Here is a 17,458-nt window from a genome sequence, read left to right as displayed (position 1 = left end):
ATACCATGTTAGGTAAGTGTAACTTCTATCTAGGTTATTTATAATGCACCCACAATGGTGGCACATGAGAACATATGAACTTGTCCTTACTTTAAAAAGCATGTAGACATTTACAGGAAAAAGAAAAGGGGGAGGGGAACAGGATATGAAGCTACTTGTCTATATGGCTCATAATTTTTCTATCCATACCACCACACCTCATCACTCTGCATATTTGCTTTATTTTAAACCGCAATTAAATTCCAATGGGAAGGTAAAATGACAAACTAAGGGCTTATCTACATAATGCCAAAGCCTGGACTACTGGGGTATGAATAAAAAAGTGCTTTAATGTCAACACTAACTTAGCATTGTCGCCCTTTCAAACAGGACTCTCTTAATGCAACTTAGCTACCTTTCAGTTTGCACCAGCAGGGTCTATACAGGACAGCTAAAGCACTCCACACCCCTGTAGACCTGACTACAGCACTGTGTAGACAAGGATTTCATAGCTAAAAGCTATACAGAGAATGGAAATTCTATTTCATTAAGGATTTTGAGATCCCAAAATATAGCTTAGCTCGGAAGAGGAGTAAAAACGGAAAATGTCAGTTATCCGCACAGGAAAATGAAAAAAAAACCCAAAACTGTTTTGAGTGGTTTGAAAATATTTATCTTGATTTTGACTTCTATTTTGTAGTACAGTAGCTAATATGAACAAATTCAAAACAGTTGTTTCAAAACAAAAAATTGGAATGTTTCATCACCAAAATGTCAAAACAGGCCCTTTTCTAGACTGTTGGAATTTTTTTTCATTTTTCTTTCTAAATGAAATTCTGGTGAATTTTTCAGTGACTTCCAGAAGCAGTTTGATTTCGATGGAACAACATATTTCCAGGGAATATGGTTCTATCAAAGTTTGTCCAGGCAGTTCTAATACCTAATAGGAGGATTCAAAAAGACAGACTGCAGTGTTGAATAAACAGCACTTCACAGATAGGCAAGTCCAACGCTTCATTTATTCTAATGTTCAACTGTACATTATGCCAAATAAATTCTGGAGTCCTCACCTTAAACTAAAATCTTCAGTCTTCTTTTAGGTTTCTGAGTAACAGCCGTGTTAGTCTGTATTCGCAAAAAGAAAAGGAGTACTTGTGGCACCTTAGAGACTAACCAATTTATTTGAGCATGAGCTTTCGTGAGCTACAGCTCACTTCATGGGATGCACCGATGCACTTCATCATCCGATGAAGTGAGCTGTAGCTCACGAAAGCTCATGCTCAAATAAATTGGTTAGTCTCTAAGGTGCCACAAGTCCTCCTAGTCTTCTTTTAGGCACTATGCTGCTGGGCACAGTCTAAAATCCTAAACAGAAAGTATGGTTTGGTGGCTCACTAACATAGGTAAAAGGTATAAAACTAATGTTCAAACATGGTCTCAACATTCTCCAGTTTGCACAGAAGTGGGATCTTTAGACAAGTCAAATATGTTGAAAACATGTATTAAAATTAGACGTGTATAACAACCTGGCCTGACTGTTCTGGAGAGCACTAAAATTGGGAGAAAAACAATGGGACACTATTAGGTAAGTTTTTAAAAATCACTAAAATCAGCATTCCTTTTATTAGAACCCAGATAAATCAACTGAAATTAGTTATTTCTAATTTTGAATTTTCGTCAATTTAGTCTTAACAAAAAAGCATCTAGTATCTTCAATCTGGCTGTATTTTGAAAAATACACATTGTTCAAATGAGCCCACCTCATTATACAGTTGGTTTTTTTTAAAGTATACATTCAATAAAATATTGAGATCCCAGAATCAAACTACAAATCAAGGCCCTGACCCTGCAAAAGATTTACTGATGCACTTAGCTTACCACACTGTGATCAATCTTATGGAAGACAATGGGACTATTCAATGTGTAAAGTTAAACACATACCTAAGTCTTTGCAGGATCAGGCCCTAAATGTGTAAGAATTCAATTACAAATCAACATTGTAGAACAAAACTGTTCTTTCTGTAACCAGGCCTTCATGTTCTACTTTCCCCTGCTGCAGCTGCTTGCTCACTAAAATCTAAAGCACTGTAAGAAATGCCACTCCTGATTTTATGGATATCTTGGTTTTGTGTTTCTTCTGCAACTACTGATATGAACACCATAAAATATATACGAAAAACACCCAAACACAAGATCCTGAAAGGAAAAAAAAAAGCTTTCCACTCTTCTTTTAAGAGTTGTGTATTAGTTACTGGATCCAAATTTTTAGTGCATCTAACTTAAAGTGATGACCTTATAACACCAATTTAAATATTCTACTATTAAAGACTTGACCACTTTATCTTTAATTCTTGGCTCAAAACTGTAAATATGTAGGACTTCCTTCCTTAGTTCGTTATGGTCCTAACCAGTAAATGGCACTCTGATTATGGAGTAGCAAATTCTTCAGCATCTCCCAATTCCAGGCATCATCATCTAGTATATGCATTTTGTAACACTGGACTTATTTCCAAGTTTACACCATTTTATCAATCAACAGTAGTGCTGAACAGTGAGCAAGTAGATTCTGTGCCTGGGCTGATAATTTTTCATGACAATTTTACAAGGCTGAATTGATGCTGTGTTCCAAGTTTGCATCATCCCATTTCACAAATAGAAACCAATTCACTTCCCACTCTGCTGATGAGGATGAGTGAGGAATTCTTGGACACCCACTTTACAGCACATTCTAAATCACTCAAAGCTCTAGCTAGTATGTAGAGTTAAGAGTGATGTAATCAGGAAGCTACAGTAGCTACTTGATTTACCACATGGACTTGGATGGTTCTGAGCTGCTGCCTAGCATGGGAATGCCTAGTTCCACATGAGGAGGTGCAGTTTGTTGCTAAGGAACCATTGTTCTCTGAGGTTTACAGGTTCATTGCTGTTCATGGGGCAGATGTCCATACCGCTGCACCAAATTACTACAGAGGGAGCAGAAGGCACGCAGCACTTCCCAAGAGCTGGTCAGCATCTCACAGGATTGGACCAAAAGAGGGAGCATTTTACTCAGGCTCCCTCCTTTACACACGCTTTAGGATTCCCTTCCTCCCCTCTCTTCCCCCCCCAAAATAGTATTTTTTCCTACCTCTTTAAAGTCAGTTTATATGGCAACTGTATTTTTAATTTTCACTTTTAAAAACTGGTATTATAAAGTTTTTAAAAAACCACAAACAGAATTTAGTACAGAAATCTTTGTCCAAAAACAACTTAATCAGGTTACATTGGAAAGTTGCACTGAAGTTTGTTGAAATTATTATGGTTAACCTTACAATATAGAAGTCGTTATTTATCAACATCTTATGCTTTATTGAAGGTTGACAAGTGCAACAGTTAAATACATTGACGTGTTACAACTGTTTAGATAACATGCACAAAAACATATGCATACTACTATACAGATCATATGCAAAAATCCATACTGGGAAACCCATTTTGTTTTATTCTTTTGCTAGCAGGAATTTATAATTTTTGAAGTGTTTTTTTTTTTCTTAAACCAAACTACAGTGAACAAAGATTTACTTCAAATATTCAGCAGCCAGGGAAATTCAAAAATTACACAAACAGCATAAATATGCCAAATTCTGATCAGCTGCGTAGGTACATTCTTATTTATGTAGCATTAAAAAAAACAAACTATCCAAACTTCATCAGATCAGCCAATGAAACAACTAAATTTCAATCTGTACAACCTAAATAGTAGTTACAGTTTTCTATTTTACAAAGTAATTACACTAAATACACAAATATACATTAGGCAAATAACCTTCATTGTAATTATCCTACATCCCAACTCTGTCACCTACCTTCTCTCTCTAATACAGCTTTATGCACCTGTCCACGGCTTCAAGAAACAGTGCAAACTTATTTGCACTTAAGGTTTCAGGTGACAGTTTAGTGTTGAACACTGAATTTTCCTTTCCCCCTTTTCCTCTTAGATCCTATGCATCAGTCTTTACTGTGGATCCCAATTGGATATGGGGTATTGATCCATCACTTTTACTCCAGTCTATTTCTTCATGCCTGCATCAGTAACAGCAGTGGATGGATGGAAGATTTAAAACAAAAATCAAATCAAGCATGCAACTCCATTTCTTAGCCATTTGCAGAAGCTGTTCAAGTCCCCAGTGCATTTGTGCTAATTCTCTGGAAAAAAGTGTGTGTGTGTCTGTTTTTGTTGTTGTTTTTTTTTTTTTTTTTTAATTCGCCAACCTAAAAATAAGAACTCCTTTTGCCAAAAAGAAAGGACAGATGAGTGCTTAATACTGAAAAAAAAATTTCTGTGATGGTGCATGCAGTGTACAGAGTCCTTGAGTCTGGACTGCAGCGTGCAATGAAATGGATGAGGGTGGCTGTGGCAGATTTCCACTTGTCCTCTTTTCTCTGGGTAGTCCAGAGCATACTGGCCACAAAGGCCAGGACATTGGAGACTATGCTGAAGGTCCTGAGCCCTGCGATGCTGGCTGGGCAGGCTGTTGTGTTGTCCCTTGTGTCTGGGAAGAAGGTGGAGAACCAGTCTGCAGCTGTGCTTGGAACTGGGCAAGTTGCTCTGGGCTGGCCAGTGTTTTCAGCAGAGTGTTTTCCTGCTCCAGCTGGGAGTTCTTCTCAATCAGCTCTTTGATTTGTTCTTTGAGGACCTCCACTTCCTCCCTCACAGCATACATCAAATGGCTCTTCACCAGATCCTGAAACACAAAAGAGCACACAAATCAGGCAAGAGGTCCAACCTTAGGGCAGGGATCCAACCCTGCTCAGCCAGAGAAACAATAATCCAGCCCAACTAAGGCAAGCGGCAGATGTGGAGCCAGCTTTGAGAGGGCAAAGCCCCGGTGGATGGGCAGGAGAAATCTGCCCTCCATTTACCAGTGTTTGTGAAGCGTTCTGAAGATTAACATGTGGAGCCAGAGCCTGCCTTCCCTGAGCACCCAGAAAACACACAAGTAATTTTGGATGTCCATGGACCGCAGTAGGCCAGTCTCATTACAAACCTGACCAACAGCCTGGCCCCTACTCTACTGGCTCCCCCGACCAGCTCACCTATTAATTGATCTGAATAGAAAAATACCATCGAACTGATTCAGGCTGGAAAGGGGGTGGGAGCGTTTCTGCAGGAAGCCGGCCCGAGCCGCTAATACCCCGCCTCGTGTCGTTGTCCTCCACCACCCCCAGCCGGCGCTTCTCCCCGGACGTGCCTCCGATGAGGGCTGGGATCAGTGTGGTTTCACTGCTGAGAGGCGCGGACCCAGGCACCAGCCCCGGCCGGCGCCGCGTGTTTGCAGAAGCAGGAACCTCCTCCCCTGCAACAACGGCTCTCCGCCCCCCGCCCGCCCGCCCGCCCAGCCTCCTCGGAGCGGGCTGCAGCCAGCCCTTACAGTGCAGGTTGCCGCATTTCCCTCCCTCCCTGCGTGCCCGAGGGTGACGTCAAAGAGACCCGGGCCGACCACCCCCACGCGCCTCAGCCAATGAGCTGAGGAGTTATTTATAGCCGGGAGTTAAAGGTTCGGAGTTTGCCTAGCAACAGTAGGCAGAGGATCCCGTGAGAACAGCTACAGGCAGCGCTCCAATAACAAAGAGCGGCCAAGGCGGAAATCAAAAAACAGGGAAAATTAGGCACAGACGCAGGGTTTGGGGGTTGGGGTGTGTGTGTGTTTTTTGGAGGATTTTTTTTTTTTTTTTTAAAAAAAACCCGACTTCTCCCCATCGCGCAAAGGAGCCCATGATTCCCACTGCACTTCAGGGCAGCAGCCCCAGTGTACAAGATCCCAGCTCCAAGGCACTTTACCTTCCATTGCCAGCAAGCATGGGAATTAAAGCAGCTTATGGTGCCCCTATTGGATCCATCAGCACACTGTGGCCGGTCCCATTTTCCAGGGATAATCCAGCTGGGATGGTTGGGGGATTATGAAAAAAAATAGGAGTGGAAATATTATTTCATCCCTCCCCACCCCCGCCCATGAAGTCAGGATCGATCATTTTTTAAAAGGCAGAATCCTGAATGCGATGCCGTCATAGTCATTTCATGGATCTATAGGGAAACGTATGCATTCCTCGCATTTGGAAGCCTTTGATCATACAGTGTATTTTAAAAAACCCCAGCAGCTTCACTATTGAAAAAACACGCCCATGCATCGGTTAAATATTACCCAGAGAACCTTGATATTGTGAACACTTACTTCTATTCACAACTCGCGCTTTAAACATTAATTGTATTTTTATTAAACAATCGGTACATACCATCGCTTGCTCGATTTTGTTGTCAATAGCTACCACACTTGCACCCGAGGAGCTGAAAAGATGGGAAAAAATGCATCAGCAGCTGAATTATTTACAAGACAAGAGAGGTGAATACTGATAACTAGCTAGCTGAGAAATATATCCCACACTGACTTAATGCTGCTGTTTATGTCACCGGGATGCTTCAATGCAGTGAAACCAACCTGTAAAGCCACCTCAAACCGCCCGCTACAGCGGGATCAAAGATCCGGACATTTTCCCTAATAACCCACAAAGATGGAGCTTAATTACATAATGCGGTAAAAGCGATCCGTGTCCCGGAGATTCAGTCTCTCACAAGATAAATGTAAAACACGCCGCCCGTGCCACTGCAGCTTCCCAGTGCTGCCCAGTCCGATGGACAAAGGAATCAGCCCCCTGGCATTCACCTGCATTACTGCAAATATTCCAGCAAGGAAAAACAAACACATTTTATACCAGAGTTATTTACCTACTGTCGAGTCTCAAAGAAGAATTGTCGGTGCCCAGCAAAGATGACAAGAAAGAAATTGAAAAATGTCTTAGTTGATAAACTCCTAGATCCATTGCCACTGATCTACAACATTGGGCATTCATGCAATTCCAGCCAGAAACACCCCCCCAAAGAAAAAAATCCCAACAATGCAGAGATCCTCTGTTGATCTACATTAATCTTAGTTTAATCTCCGCCACGGGGGAGTAGGAGGAGGCTGGCTAGATAGATATAATTTTAAAAATACAGCAGTTTGTGGCGGTATGATCCTGGAAGATGCTGATCCCAGGGCTGCGCAAAGAAATCTCCGAGGTCAGCTCTTCTATACTCAGCAGAAAACCTGAGGTTCCAGTCCTATTGCATAATATATGCAAGAGAGTCAGTGCCTATTGGCTGGCCGGTCATTCTGAACCTCCCCCCGCCAGAACGGCTCCTTTGCATCACTTCAGTAGCAGTGAACCATCACCAAAATCCAGTTACCCTTAATCAGGAGATCCCTGGCCAGAAGACCCCTGTTCTCCCCAGTTAAAATACTACGATTTGCAAGGAACCGCACGAGCATTTAGCAGATCTCTCAGTGCAATCTGCAGAGTCGGAGAATTTGGGTGGCAACAGCAGCGCAGAAACAAAACGATCTAGTGCCCAATTTAAACCTTTCCAACATGTAAGATGATTCGCTTACAAGATGCACAGACTGATTTTTGCCTGCAGAAAAACTACACATGCAAAGTTTAGCTTGGGTAGAAACGATAGGATATAGCTGATGTTGGAATTCAATAACAATGTCACTAGACTTACATTTAGCTACTCCAATGCCGCCACCTATTGGCGCAACACTATACCTTTAGACTAGAAAAGAGTACAGAACATGCACTTTGGAAAGTCCCAGGAAATTTACACTCTGAGTTAATTAAACCATAGGACCCAAGTTCCCTTCCTCATCAGATGCCTTAGAATTTGCTTGGTGAAACCACTTCCAATAATACGATGCTTCATTTTTGCATCATCCGTTTGCAGTTGACCTTCATCGCACAACATGAGAAGGGTTTTTAATCTAAAGGACTATCACAGATGGTTCTTCAAAGAGCAAAATCTGTTTTTCATATGAAAAGACAAAAGGATTTTTATGATGGTGAGAAAGGTTAGAAGCAAGAAGCTGACAGGATGGTGTAGTTAGGCACAAAATTCACACTCATGGTTCCTGGGCTACCAGGAGAGTTTCACCTTAGAAGTTACAATCCTCACACAATTTTAAGGTGTTCATGTGTCTGCCTCCACAGTACTTCAGCACACGTTGGCATAGGAAAATAAAACTAGTTATTCTATATATTCTTATACATCTTGTATTCTTCAATGCATTTGTGAAAATATTTGCAGCAGGAAGCAAATTATAAATGAAAACCTATAGCTCACTGTTCTGGCAAATTCCTAATACTTGTCTACTCTTTATTCAAATTAAATGGCCTCTGTGCCCTTTTTTATAGCCTTTAAACCATTCATTTTAAGATATTCAGCCAGCAGACAATTCAGAAAATACACACACAGCATGAATGTGTAAAATTCTAGACAGATGCTTTTTGACATTCTTACATTGTAACACTGAACCTGTCTACTATCCGCTCTTTTCCAGATGAGGCAATACAACAGCTACTTTTTAAACTATGTCATATACAAAATAAGGGGTTTTCTTATTTTCTCAATTAACCACAATATATTTCAAAATGAAGGTGTTACAGTTCTAATATTTTATTTTTGAACAAAGTCACATTCAGATCAAAATGATTTTAAAACCGTGCGCTCTCTCCACTTGGCTATTTAACAGACCTAAATTATGAATTAGAACAGTACAAAGCAAACTGCTTAACCTTAAATAAAACTGAAAACACCCTTTAATACATGTAACCTATAAAATATCAACATTCATGTGATATAAACATACAAAACAGAAAAGCCAAAACTCTCTACTCTTCTATAGTGCACAAATTTTGAATATATATTACAGTTGTCACCCTCACAAAAGCAGGGAAGCTAGAAAGGCAAGGAATAATAGTCTTAAATTTAACTTTAGCATTAGCATGTCATCATCATCCTTCTTAAAGAGATTATTTTAGCTTTCTTGGTCTACACTATTCTTTCATTCAGTAATACCAGCAGAGTGGCGCAAGTAAGCTAATCCTACTTACAGGGAAGGTTACATTTAAGAACACTGAACTTTGCATAAATGTTTTTCCAACATCAAAGCACATGCATTTCCTTTAAGGCAGAATTCCCACCTTACTTCTTTGTTACTTTATAAAAAAATAGTCACATTTCCCATGCCTTCCCAATGTTTCCCCTATTTTAATTATCTGCACCTGTTGACCACGTAATCAATTCCAATTTACTTAATATTAACACGAACATTAGGACATATGTCTTGAGCTCCTTCTGCACTCCTGGACAGGCAAAAGGACATCAGTAACCATACATTCCTTTTATACTCTTTGGCTGTCCAAGAGGTTACACCTCTCATCAGCCACATACCAAGCCAAGGTGATCTATGTGTTTGTCACCTCTAAACACAACTACTGCAACATGCTGAACATGAAAGCTCCAGAGGGTACATCAGGCAGCCCCTCTTCTTACATGACTACTATGAGAATACACCACCCTGGCCCAGGGCTCTCGGTACTGGCTCCCAGTCCAATACTTGATCCAATTTAAAACCATGATCTTCACAGCCCTTAGTGGTTGTACCCCAAAATACTCAGATCACCTCTCACTATGCCAATTAAGCTTCAAGGACACTGGAGGTGACTGTGTTTAGGCTGAAATTTGCAAGTGCAGGGGATCTGAATCTCTTGGCAGATTATTTTTTTCTGGGGGTAGTTAAAAATCTCTTCAAATTAGGTTTTCCTACAATAACCCACCTCAAGATGGCAAGTGATAAAAACAAAACACACACTTGTCATGCTCTCTCGGCTGGACAAGACAAGAGGCAGACTGCAGTCTTTCAGACGGATTGTGCTATTTGTAATTTTGGTTGTGCTCTGATTCAAGGATCATAGGCACATTCTAGTTAAATCAATGTTTCTGTGGAATGATCAGTAATGATTCCCTAAAATTGTTTTTAGAGATCTACAAGTCTAATTGAGTCAGTGCATAGTTAGCTGCATCTGGGTTCCAACATTTTGTCAGTAGTGTGGATGGGATAACACAAACATAAGCATGCTGTCCTGTCCACTTTACAGAAAAAAGCAAGTGTTAGAACACAGATACGCCTACCTGTCAGACAACTGTGCTCTGACATGATCAGACTTATCTGCTCCACAGATTACGTAGAAAAATAGCAAAATGTCAGGAAAGACCTCAATCCTTAGAATTTGTGGATTTTCCATCTTTGTCAATTTCTATGGTCCCTGTTTATCAGGGACTTTCAGGAGAGAGTTATAATTCTCTTCACAGTCAGAAGACAAGAATAGCCATACTGTATCAGATCAAAGGTCCGCATATCCCAGTATCCTGTCTTCTGCATTGGCCAGTGCCAGATGCTTCAGAGGGAATGAACAGAAGAGGACAATTATCAAGTGATCCATTCCCAATTGTCCAGTCCCAGCTTTGGCAGCTGAAGGTTTAGGGACACTCAGAGCATGAGGTTGCATCCCTGACCATCTCGGCTAATAGCTACTGATGGCCCTATCCCTCACGAACGTATTTAATTCTTTTCTGAACCCACTTGTATTTTTGGCCTTCACAACATCCCCTGGCAATGAGTTCCACAGGTTGACTGTGCACTGCTTTAAGTTTGTTTTAAATCTGCTGCCGATTAATTTCATTAGGTGGCCCCTTGTTCTTGTGTGATGTGAAGGGGTAAATAACACTTCCCCATTTACAATTTTACAGAATTTTATCATATCCCCCTCAGTCTTCTGTTCCAGGTTTAGTGTCCAAGTCTTTTTCATCTCTCCTTGGGTGGAAGCTGTTCCATACCACTAATCATTTTTGTTGCTCTTCTCTGTATTTCTTCCAATTCTAACGTACCTTTTTTGTGATGGGGTGACCAGAACTGTGCGCAGTATTCAATTGTGGGTGCACCATGAATTTATATAGTGGCATTATGATATTTTCTGTCTTATCTATCCCTTTCCTAATGGTTCCTAACATATGGTTAGCTTTTTTGACTGCTGCTACACACTGAGCAGATGTTTTTAGAGAACTATCCATGACGACTCCAAGATCTTTCTTGTGCAGTGACAGCTCATTTAGACCCCATCATTTTGTACGTACAGTTGGGATTATGTTTTCCAATAATCATTACTTTGCATCTGTCAACATTGAATTTCATCTGCTATTTTGTTGCCTAATCACTTAGTTCTGTGAGATCCCTTCGTAACTCTTCAGTCAGATTTTGACTCAACTATCTTAAGTAATTTTGTTTCAGCTGCAAACTTTGCCACCTCGTTTACACTTTTTTCCAGGTCATTTATGACTATGTTGAACAGTATTGGTTCCATACAGATCCTCGAGAGATCCTGCTACTTACCTCTCTCCATTTTGAAAACTGACTATTTGCACCTAACCTTTGTTTCCTATCTTTTAACCAGTTATTGATCCATGAGAGGACTTTCCCTCTTATCCCATGACTGTGTACACTGATTAACAGCGTTTGATGAGAGACACAGTCAAAGGTTTTCTGAAAGTCCAATACACTTTATCTACTGCATCCCCCTTGTCCACATGCTTGTTGACACCATTAAAGAATTCTAATTGATTGATGAAGCATGATTTCTCTTTACATAAGCCATGTTGACTCTTCCCCAACATATTGTGTTCATCTCTGTCCGATGATCGTGTTTTTTTGTAGTGTTTCAACCGATTTGCCTGGTACTGATGTTAGGCTTACCAGCTTGTAATTGTCAGGATTGGCTCTGGAGCCTTTTTTAAAAATCAGTGTTACATTAGATGGCCTCCAGCCATCTGGTACATAGGTTGATTTAAGCTATAGGTACATATAGCAGTTAGTAGTTCTGCAATTTCGTATCCGAGTTCCTATAAAACTCTCAGGTGACTAATTACTGTATAGTTTATCAATTTGTTCCAAAACCTCTTTGGTTGACACCTTAATCTGGGACAGTTCCTCAGATTGGTCAAGCTAAAAAGAATGGTTCAGTAGATGCTCATGGGGTGCTGAAACAATTTGTATAGTGGGGGTGCTGAGAGCCATTGAACCAAATTGTAAACCCGGCATACAATGGAAACCACATCAAGTATGGGGATGCAGCAGCACCCCCAGCACCTATGAATGCTCAGCACCCCACATAAATGGGTTACTTGAGATGAGCAATCCAGTAACACTTGAAAGTTTTGCCTGGTTTTTGATTTGTAACTTCCATTCCCTTTTCCTCCTCAGAAAAGACTTATTTTGATTAGTTTTCCACCACTGATCTTGATATGGGTTCTCCCCTCACCACTCCTGTGTCTGACTGAGATTGAATGAGAGAACACAGCATTTTATATTTTCTGTATTAAATGTCTACATTAAAATTTATGAAACAAGACAAGTCAAACGAGAGCAACAAAAATCCTCTCCCAAACTCATTTCTTCCTTTCCCTTTGATTGGTGATCCCACTTCACTAGCCCTTTCTCTTCTCTCCCCTAACCACGTATTTTTATTATTTATAGTTTGCATTATGGTAGTACATAGAGAGTCCTCAGACATGTGGTCTACTCCCATTGCACTAGGCATTGTACATTGATAGGCAACGTACATTAGACATGGCCCTTCCCCACAAAAATTGCGTCAGGCCCCCAATTCTGGAAATGATTATATAACATTAAAAATTGTACACCCACAAGTTCAATGATATTACTCACACGTGTCATGTTATTCTTGTACATATGAATCTGTAGCATCAAGGCTAATTTCTGTCCTATTTAAACTCTGAACCTGCAAAAAGATTCACACATACAGAGTCCACCCACACAGAGCTCATTGCAAGAATGTATCATGCTTCGGAAGCTAACATTTGTAAAGCACCACAGACATGGTATAAATAAAGCACTGAATAAAGTAATACATAATGCTGAGATGGATGCATTCTTTACTCACCAAATATGAGTACAACGCTAATTCAAGCAGCTGATATGCATGCTCTGATCTTTTCATACAGAGATCAATTAACTACCTTAACAACTGCAAATTGTTCCATAGCTGAAAAGATTGTTTGGCAAACTACTTTTTGTAGGGATTTCATTTTTTTCTCTTATTAAAAATTACCTCGTCTTAATAATATTTAGCCCTTAAAGAATTTTTCATCGTCAGCACATAACTAGATAAATATTAGTACAGACTCATTTAGACCCTGTAACCTGTTTGAGGTTCAGTTTGTTTCTATGTGCTTGTTAAAGACGCACCCCCCCACACAGTTTTTCTACTTCCCTTGGGGTTTGATTTAATCTTTCAAGTACTTTGACAATGTGTCTCCTCTTTAGAAACAGACATTTTAAAAATACAGAACAAATATCTCCCAAAATTGAGATAAATCTTAAATCTTTTCTACACTATAAAACACTAGCAAAACTGATTATTTCAGGGCCTTTGTTACAACATGGTAGTCCCCTAGCCATGGGTAACAATTTTAACTATATTTCTCAACTGTAAAATGCTGAAATACAATCAAAATGTGGTTCAGTCACAAAATCATTAAGAACCAACTGCGTTGTAACCACATTGGTGGCGCAATGGAAGAAAGACTGCAGTAACTGGGTCCTGCAAAACATTTGCCTTTATTACTTTAGAGGGAATTTTAATGTGGATTATTACTGGATTAATGGCATACGTAGAGTTGCCTTAAAAATTCTTAAATTCAAACCCATATATATACACTGGGAAGAGAGGGGGAACTAGTGTAACGATTCTGACAGAAATCCACAAAACTCTAATTACCTAGGCTGAAATCTTGGCCCCACTGAAGCCAATAGTAAAACTGCCATTGATTTAAATGAGGACAGGCTTTCCAGCCAGTTTTAACCAGGTTCAATTTGGGCAGTTTAAAGGGGAACAGTTTCTCCTGACTGAACTGTGAATTTCATAGACTTTAAGGACAGAGGAGACCATTATGATCACCTAATCTGCCACAGGCCATAGACTTTCAGCCAGCAATTCCCATATCTAACTCAACAGCTTGTGGTTACACTAAAACATCTCTTTCAGAAAGCCATGCGATCTTGATTCAAAGACTCCAAGCCACTGAAAATTTACCACATCCCCTGGCAATCTGTTCCAAAAGGTTAAATTGCATCTTATTTTGAGTTTGAACTTTGCTGACTTCAACTTCCAGCCAATGGATCTTGTTATGTCTGTCAGTTAAATTAAAGAGCCAATGAGTACCAGATATTTCTACAGTATTAGCTTTTAGATTTTTTTTTTTTTTGCTCGAACCTTAAAGCTATTTAAACCTATGGTTTGATTGCATGTGAATTTCCTTTTTTGTTTTTTCATAATTTTTAAAAGAAGTGTTAAAGATTAGAATCTAAAACCTCAAATGAAATTAAAAAGAACCAATGTGTCACTTACCATGTTTGTAATTTTTTTTTTTTTTTTTTTTACCATTAGCAAGGTGTAGAAAAAAATTAAACTATGAAGTGGAAAGAACATTCATTCCACCCTACATAGAACCTACTTGGCCGGCAGTAGTATAACACCAGTGTCTGAAATTATAGTACATATATGATGATATGCTCCGCACTCTGCCTAGAAGACAGAAGGATGCATTTAAAAGCAAGTTGATATAAAATCAAAGGACAAAAAAAGTCAAACTGACGTCTCTGGGGATAGGATACTGGTCACAGCTCTTTTGTTTCTATAGGAAAACAGATAGTTAACTAAACCCCATTTGTTTTAATGAGGATGTCATCATATCACATCACTGATTTTAATGGTGATGCAATAAATCTTGATTTAAAAAAAGAAAAGTCTGCATCTCTCCAGTTCAGGAGTCTCAGCAAGGAGAGAGAGACAGGTTACAACCTTCAAGGAACATCTAGACATCTTCAGACGACCTCATGGGTGGGAAGAACTAAAACATTCTGAGATTACCAAAGAATCCTTCCAGAAATAAATTTAAATAAATTTGTTAGTATCTAAGGTGCCACAAGTACTCCTTGTTCTTCCAGAGACAAGTAACTATGTCTAGCAACACAATTTGAATTCTAGGAATAGAATCTGTTGTGTGTATGACCCCACTGGGCTAAATCTCTTAAGAGATCTAACTTCCATGGTTACTCTCTACCTTGCAATTAGCAACCAGGACACTACCTACCTGAATCTAGGGTTGAGTAGATATGAAGTACCACCTAGTTTGGGAACCAAACATGTCTGTCTGTAAATTCAACCCTAGATTAGAAATCTGAAATACCTAAACCTAATACAAATGAAAGCTCTCCTTGGAGCGCTATAATTGCTTCTGTTCAACAATCATGGAGAGGAAAGGATCCACCCACCAAGAGCTGTGCTTTTAAAATTTTAAATGACACACTCCTTGGTCAGGGACCCAGTCTGTCCCTCTGCTCTTCACAGGCCACAGTCAGGTTTATTCCCGCCCTAACCCTATAGTAACTCTTGCACAACTTGCCCAAAAGGGAAGGGGGGTATTAAAAGGACTGATATCAAGAGAGGGCATTTTGGTGTGTGAAAGGTTGGAAGAACATTACAAGAGCTCCTCTTCCTCCAACGCTGGCCAGCTCTCTGGCACGACCTTCCTTTTTGACCTCATACAAGAGATCATCCTTACCTTTGAATATGCTTGGCCACTCTGCAGTCAGTACACAGCCTTTCAGAGCTTCCAGGCTTTAGAAGACTGCATATATAATTTCATCTGATACATCCCTATGTGAATTTATTTACCAGAAAACTAAAGTTACTCAAAGTTTATATTTGATTCCATGCTTTCATCTGTACTTCTAACGTGTACTAGTTTCCTTAAAGCCAAAGGAAACACCTTTGAATCCTACTGTTCTCTGAAACGTACATTACATATTTTCTGAACTGCACTCCAACGTTAAAGGAAATGACTGGAGTATTTCTAGTTACACCTACCATGACAAAAAAACAAAAACAATGATCAGATAGTCACTTGGCAGCAGTGCGATCACATGCATTTGAAAAGCACAAATTATCTTATGTTAGACTGTAGCTCTCAACACTGGTCCGTTCTGATAGGCCAGCTGGACCTTGTTGGTGATGTCACAGCCACACTAGCTCCCAGCAGTGCATGGCTGGGACTTCAGCCCCCAAATAAAAACAAGAAATCCTTATGTCTTTGGGCAAGAGAGGACAAGTTATCTGCTCCTCTCTCTTTCACTCCCTTTTCCATCTATCCACTTTCTACTGCTCACCCCTTTCTTCTCTCCCTTTTCTTCCTGACTGGTTTTTCTTTTTACTGTTCCCAATGAAGTTACATTGGGAGTCTTGAATTGGCTCCTAACCTATTTTAAATTCATTTCAAAGCAGCCCTGCCTTTTGTCTAGCAGAGCAGCTGGACTAGGTTTCTAGCTGGACAGCAGTTTTCCTTTGATGGTCATGTCCCTCTTCAGCTTCACACTTTTAAAATTAAGCCTATACTTAAAAAATTACATTAGAAGCCAAGTCAAGACTCCTAGGCATTGATTCAAAGCCCATTAAAGTCAATGGGAATCCTTCCACTGACTTAAACTTTGGGGATCAGGCCACTATTATGTTTTAGGGAACAGTAAAAATCTATGGGGATCCCGAGAAAGGGGAGGCAAAAATACAGGGGAACAAAGTAGGGTAAAGGGAAATTGCTATGACCCCTTGTCCTAATTAAGCCAACTGCCTGCACACTAACATTTTGTTTTAAAATCACATTCAGCTTGGAAAAAACAATGGCTGTTCAGCATCACCCCATTTTGTCAGAAATTAATGCTAAATATAGTAAATAGATATTACTAGATAGAAATGGTAGAATTATCAATAATTACACTTGGCAGAATTAGATTTTTTTTATTATTTTGATAGATATTGATGTTTATTTTAAGAGATTTTCAATTTTTATCTATATAAATTTTCACAAATTGCACAAAATTATGGGTTTAAAGCTTATTTTCATTGATTTAAATTTTCAGTTGCAGGAAATTATGGCGAGAGTCAGAAAATTTAATGACAGTGGATCTGAGATTCAAAAACTTAAAGCTTTATAACTGTTTAAACACCAATTGTCAACTTCACATATCAAAATTTACAAAGTAAATATCCTTAAATCAAAATTCCCAAGCAGCATTTTGTTTACTTTGCCTATCTGTAAAGTTCAATTAACAGATTTTTTAAAACATTTTGTGCGTGGTGAAATCTAAGTTTACGCACATTTACTGATTAAAATCTATTCCTTCCAAGCCTAATAATAATAATGCAGAAAAATATTTATTGAACACTTCTGTCTTGTTCTGTATTTGGGGAAAAAGCAGACATGTAGTCTCATCATATGGTAACACTTTCTCCACCAGTATCTCAAGAGAATGTTAAACAGCAGAGTCTAATGTTGAGATATTTTTAAATCAACAGATCCAGATAATTTACATCCATGAATTTTAAAAGAGTTGACTCAGGAATTGCTGCACCACTGAAGTATTTTCAAAAGTCTTGGAACACAGTTCCGGAAGACTGGAAGAAAGCTAATGTGCCAGTATTTAAGATGGGT

The 17,458-nt window shown here is 39.5% G+C and overlaps 1 protein-coding gene across 8 annotated transcripts in view; it reads right to left on the bottom strand.

Moving 5' to 3' along the window:
* Positions 1-3,303: 3,303 nt before the first annotated feature.
* Positions 3,304-17,458, bottom strand: part of TSC22D1 (TSC22 domain family member 1) — a 140,542-nt gene continuing 126,387 nt past the window's right edge. For 6 of the 8 annotated variants that reach the window (XM_077811762.1, XM_077811785.1, XM_077811807.1 and 3 more), the window contains 2 exons: positions 6,253-6,304; positions 3,304-4,703 (listed from right to left, as the gene is read on the bottom strand). In XM_077811762.1, coding sequence (XP_077667888.1) covers positions 4,449-4,703; positions 6,253-6,304 — 307 coding nt within the window. In that variant the 3' untranslated portion in view covers positions 3,304-4,448. Of the gene's footprint in view, positions 4,704-5,083; positions 5,336-6,252; positions 6,305-6,742; positions 7,616-17,458 lie in introns of those variants that run through there. The other 2 variants (XM_077811770.1, XM_077811816.1) reach the window with 2 other exon arrangements.

Source organism: Eretmochelys imbricata, chromosome 1 (assembly GCF_965152235.1).
Source record: "Eretmochelys imbricata isolate rEreImb1 chromosome 1, rEreImb1.hap1, whole genome shotgun sequence".
NCBI classification, from domain to species: domain Eukaryota; kingdom Metazoa; phylum Chordata; order Testudines; family Cheloniidae; genus Eretmochelys; species Eretmochelys imbricata.
The sequence above is the reverse complement of the archived record's forward strand: the minus strand, read 5'-3'. Positions and strand labels throughout refer to the sequence as shown.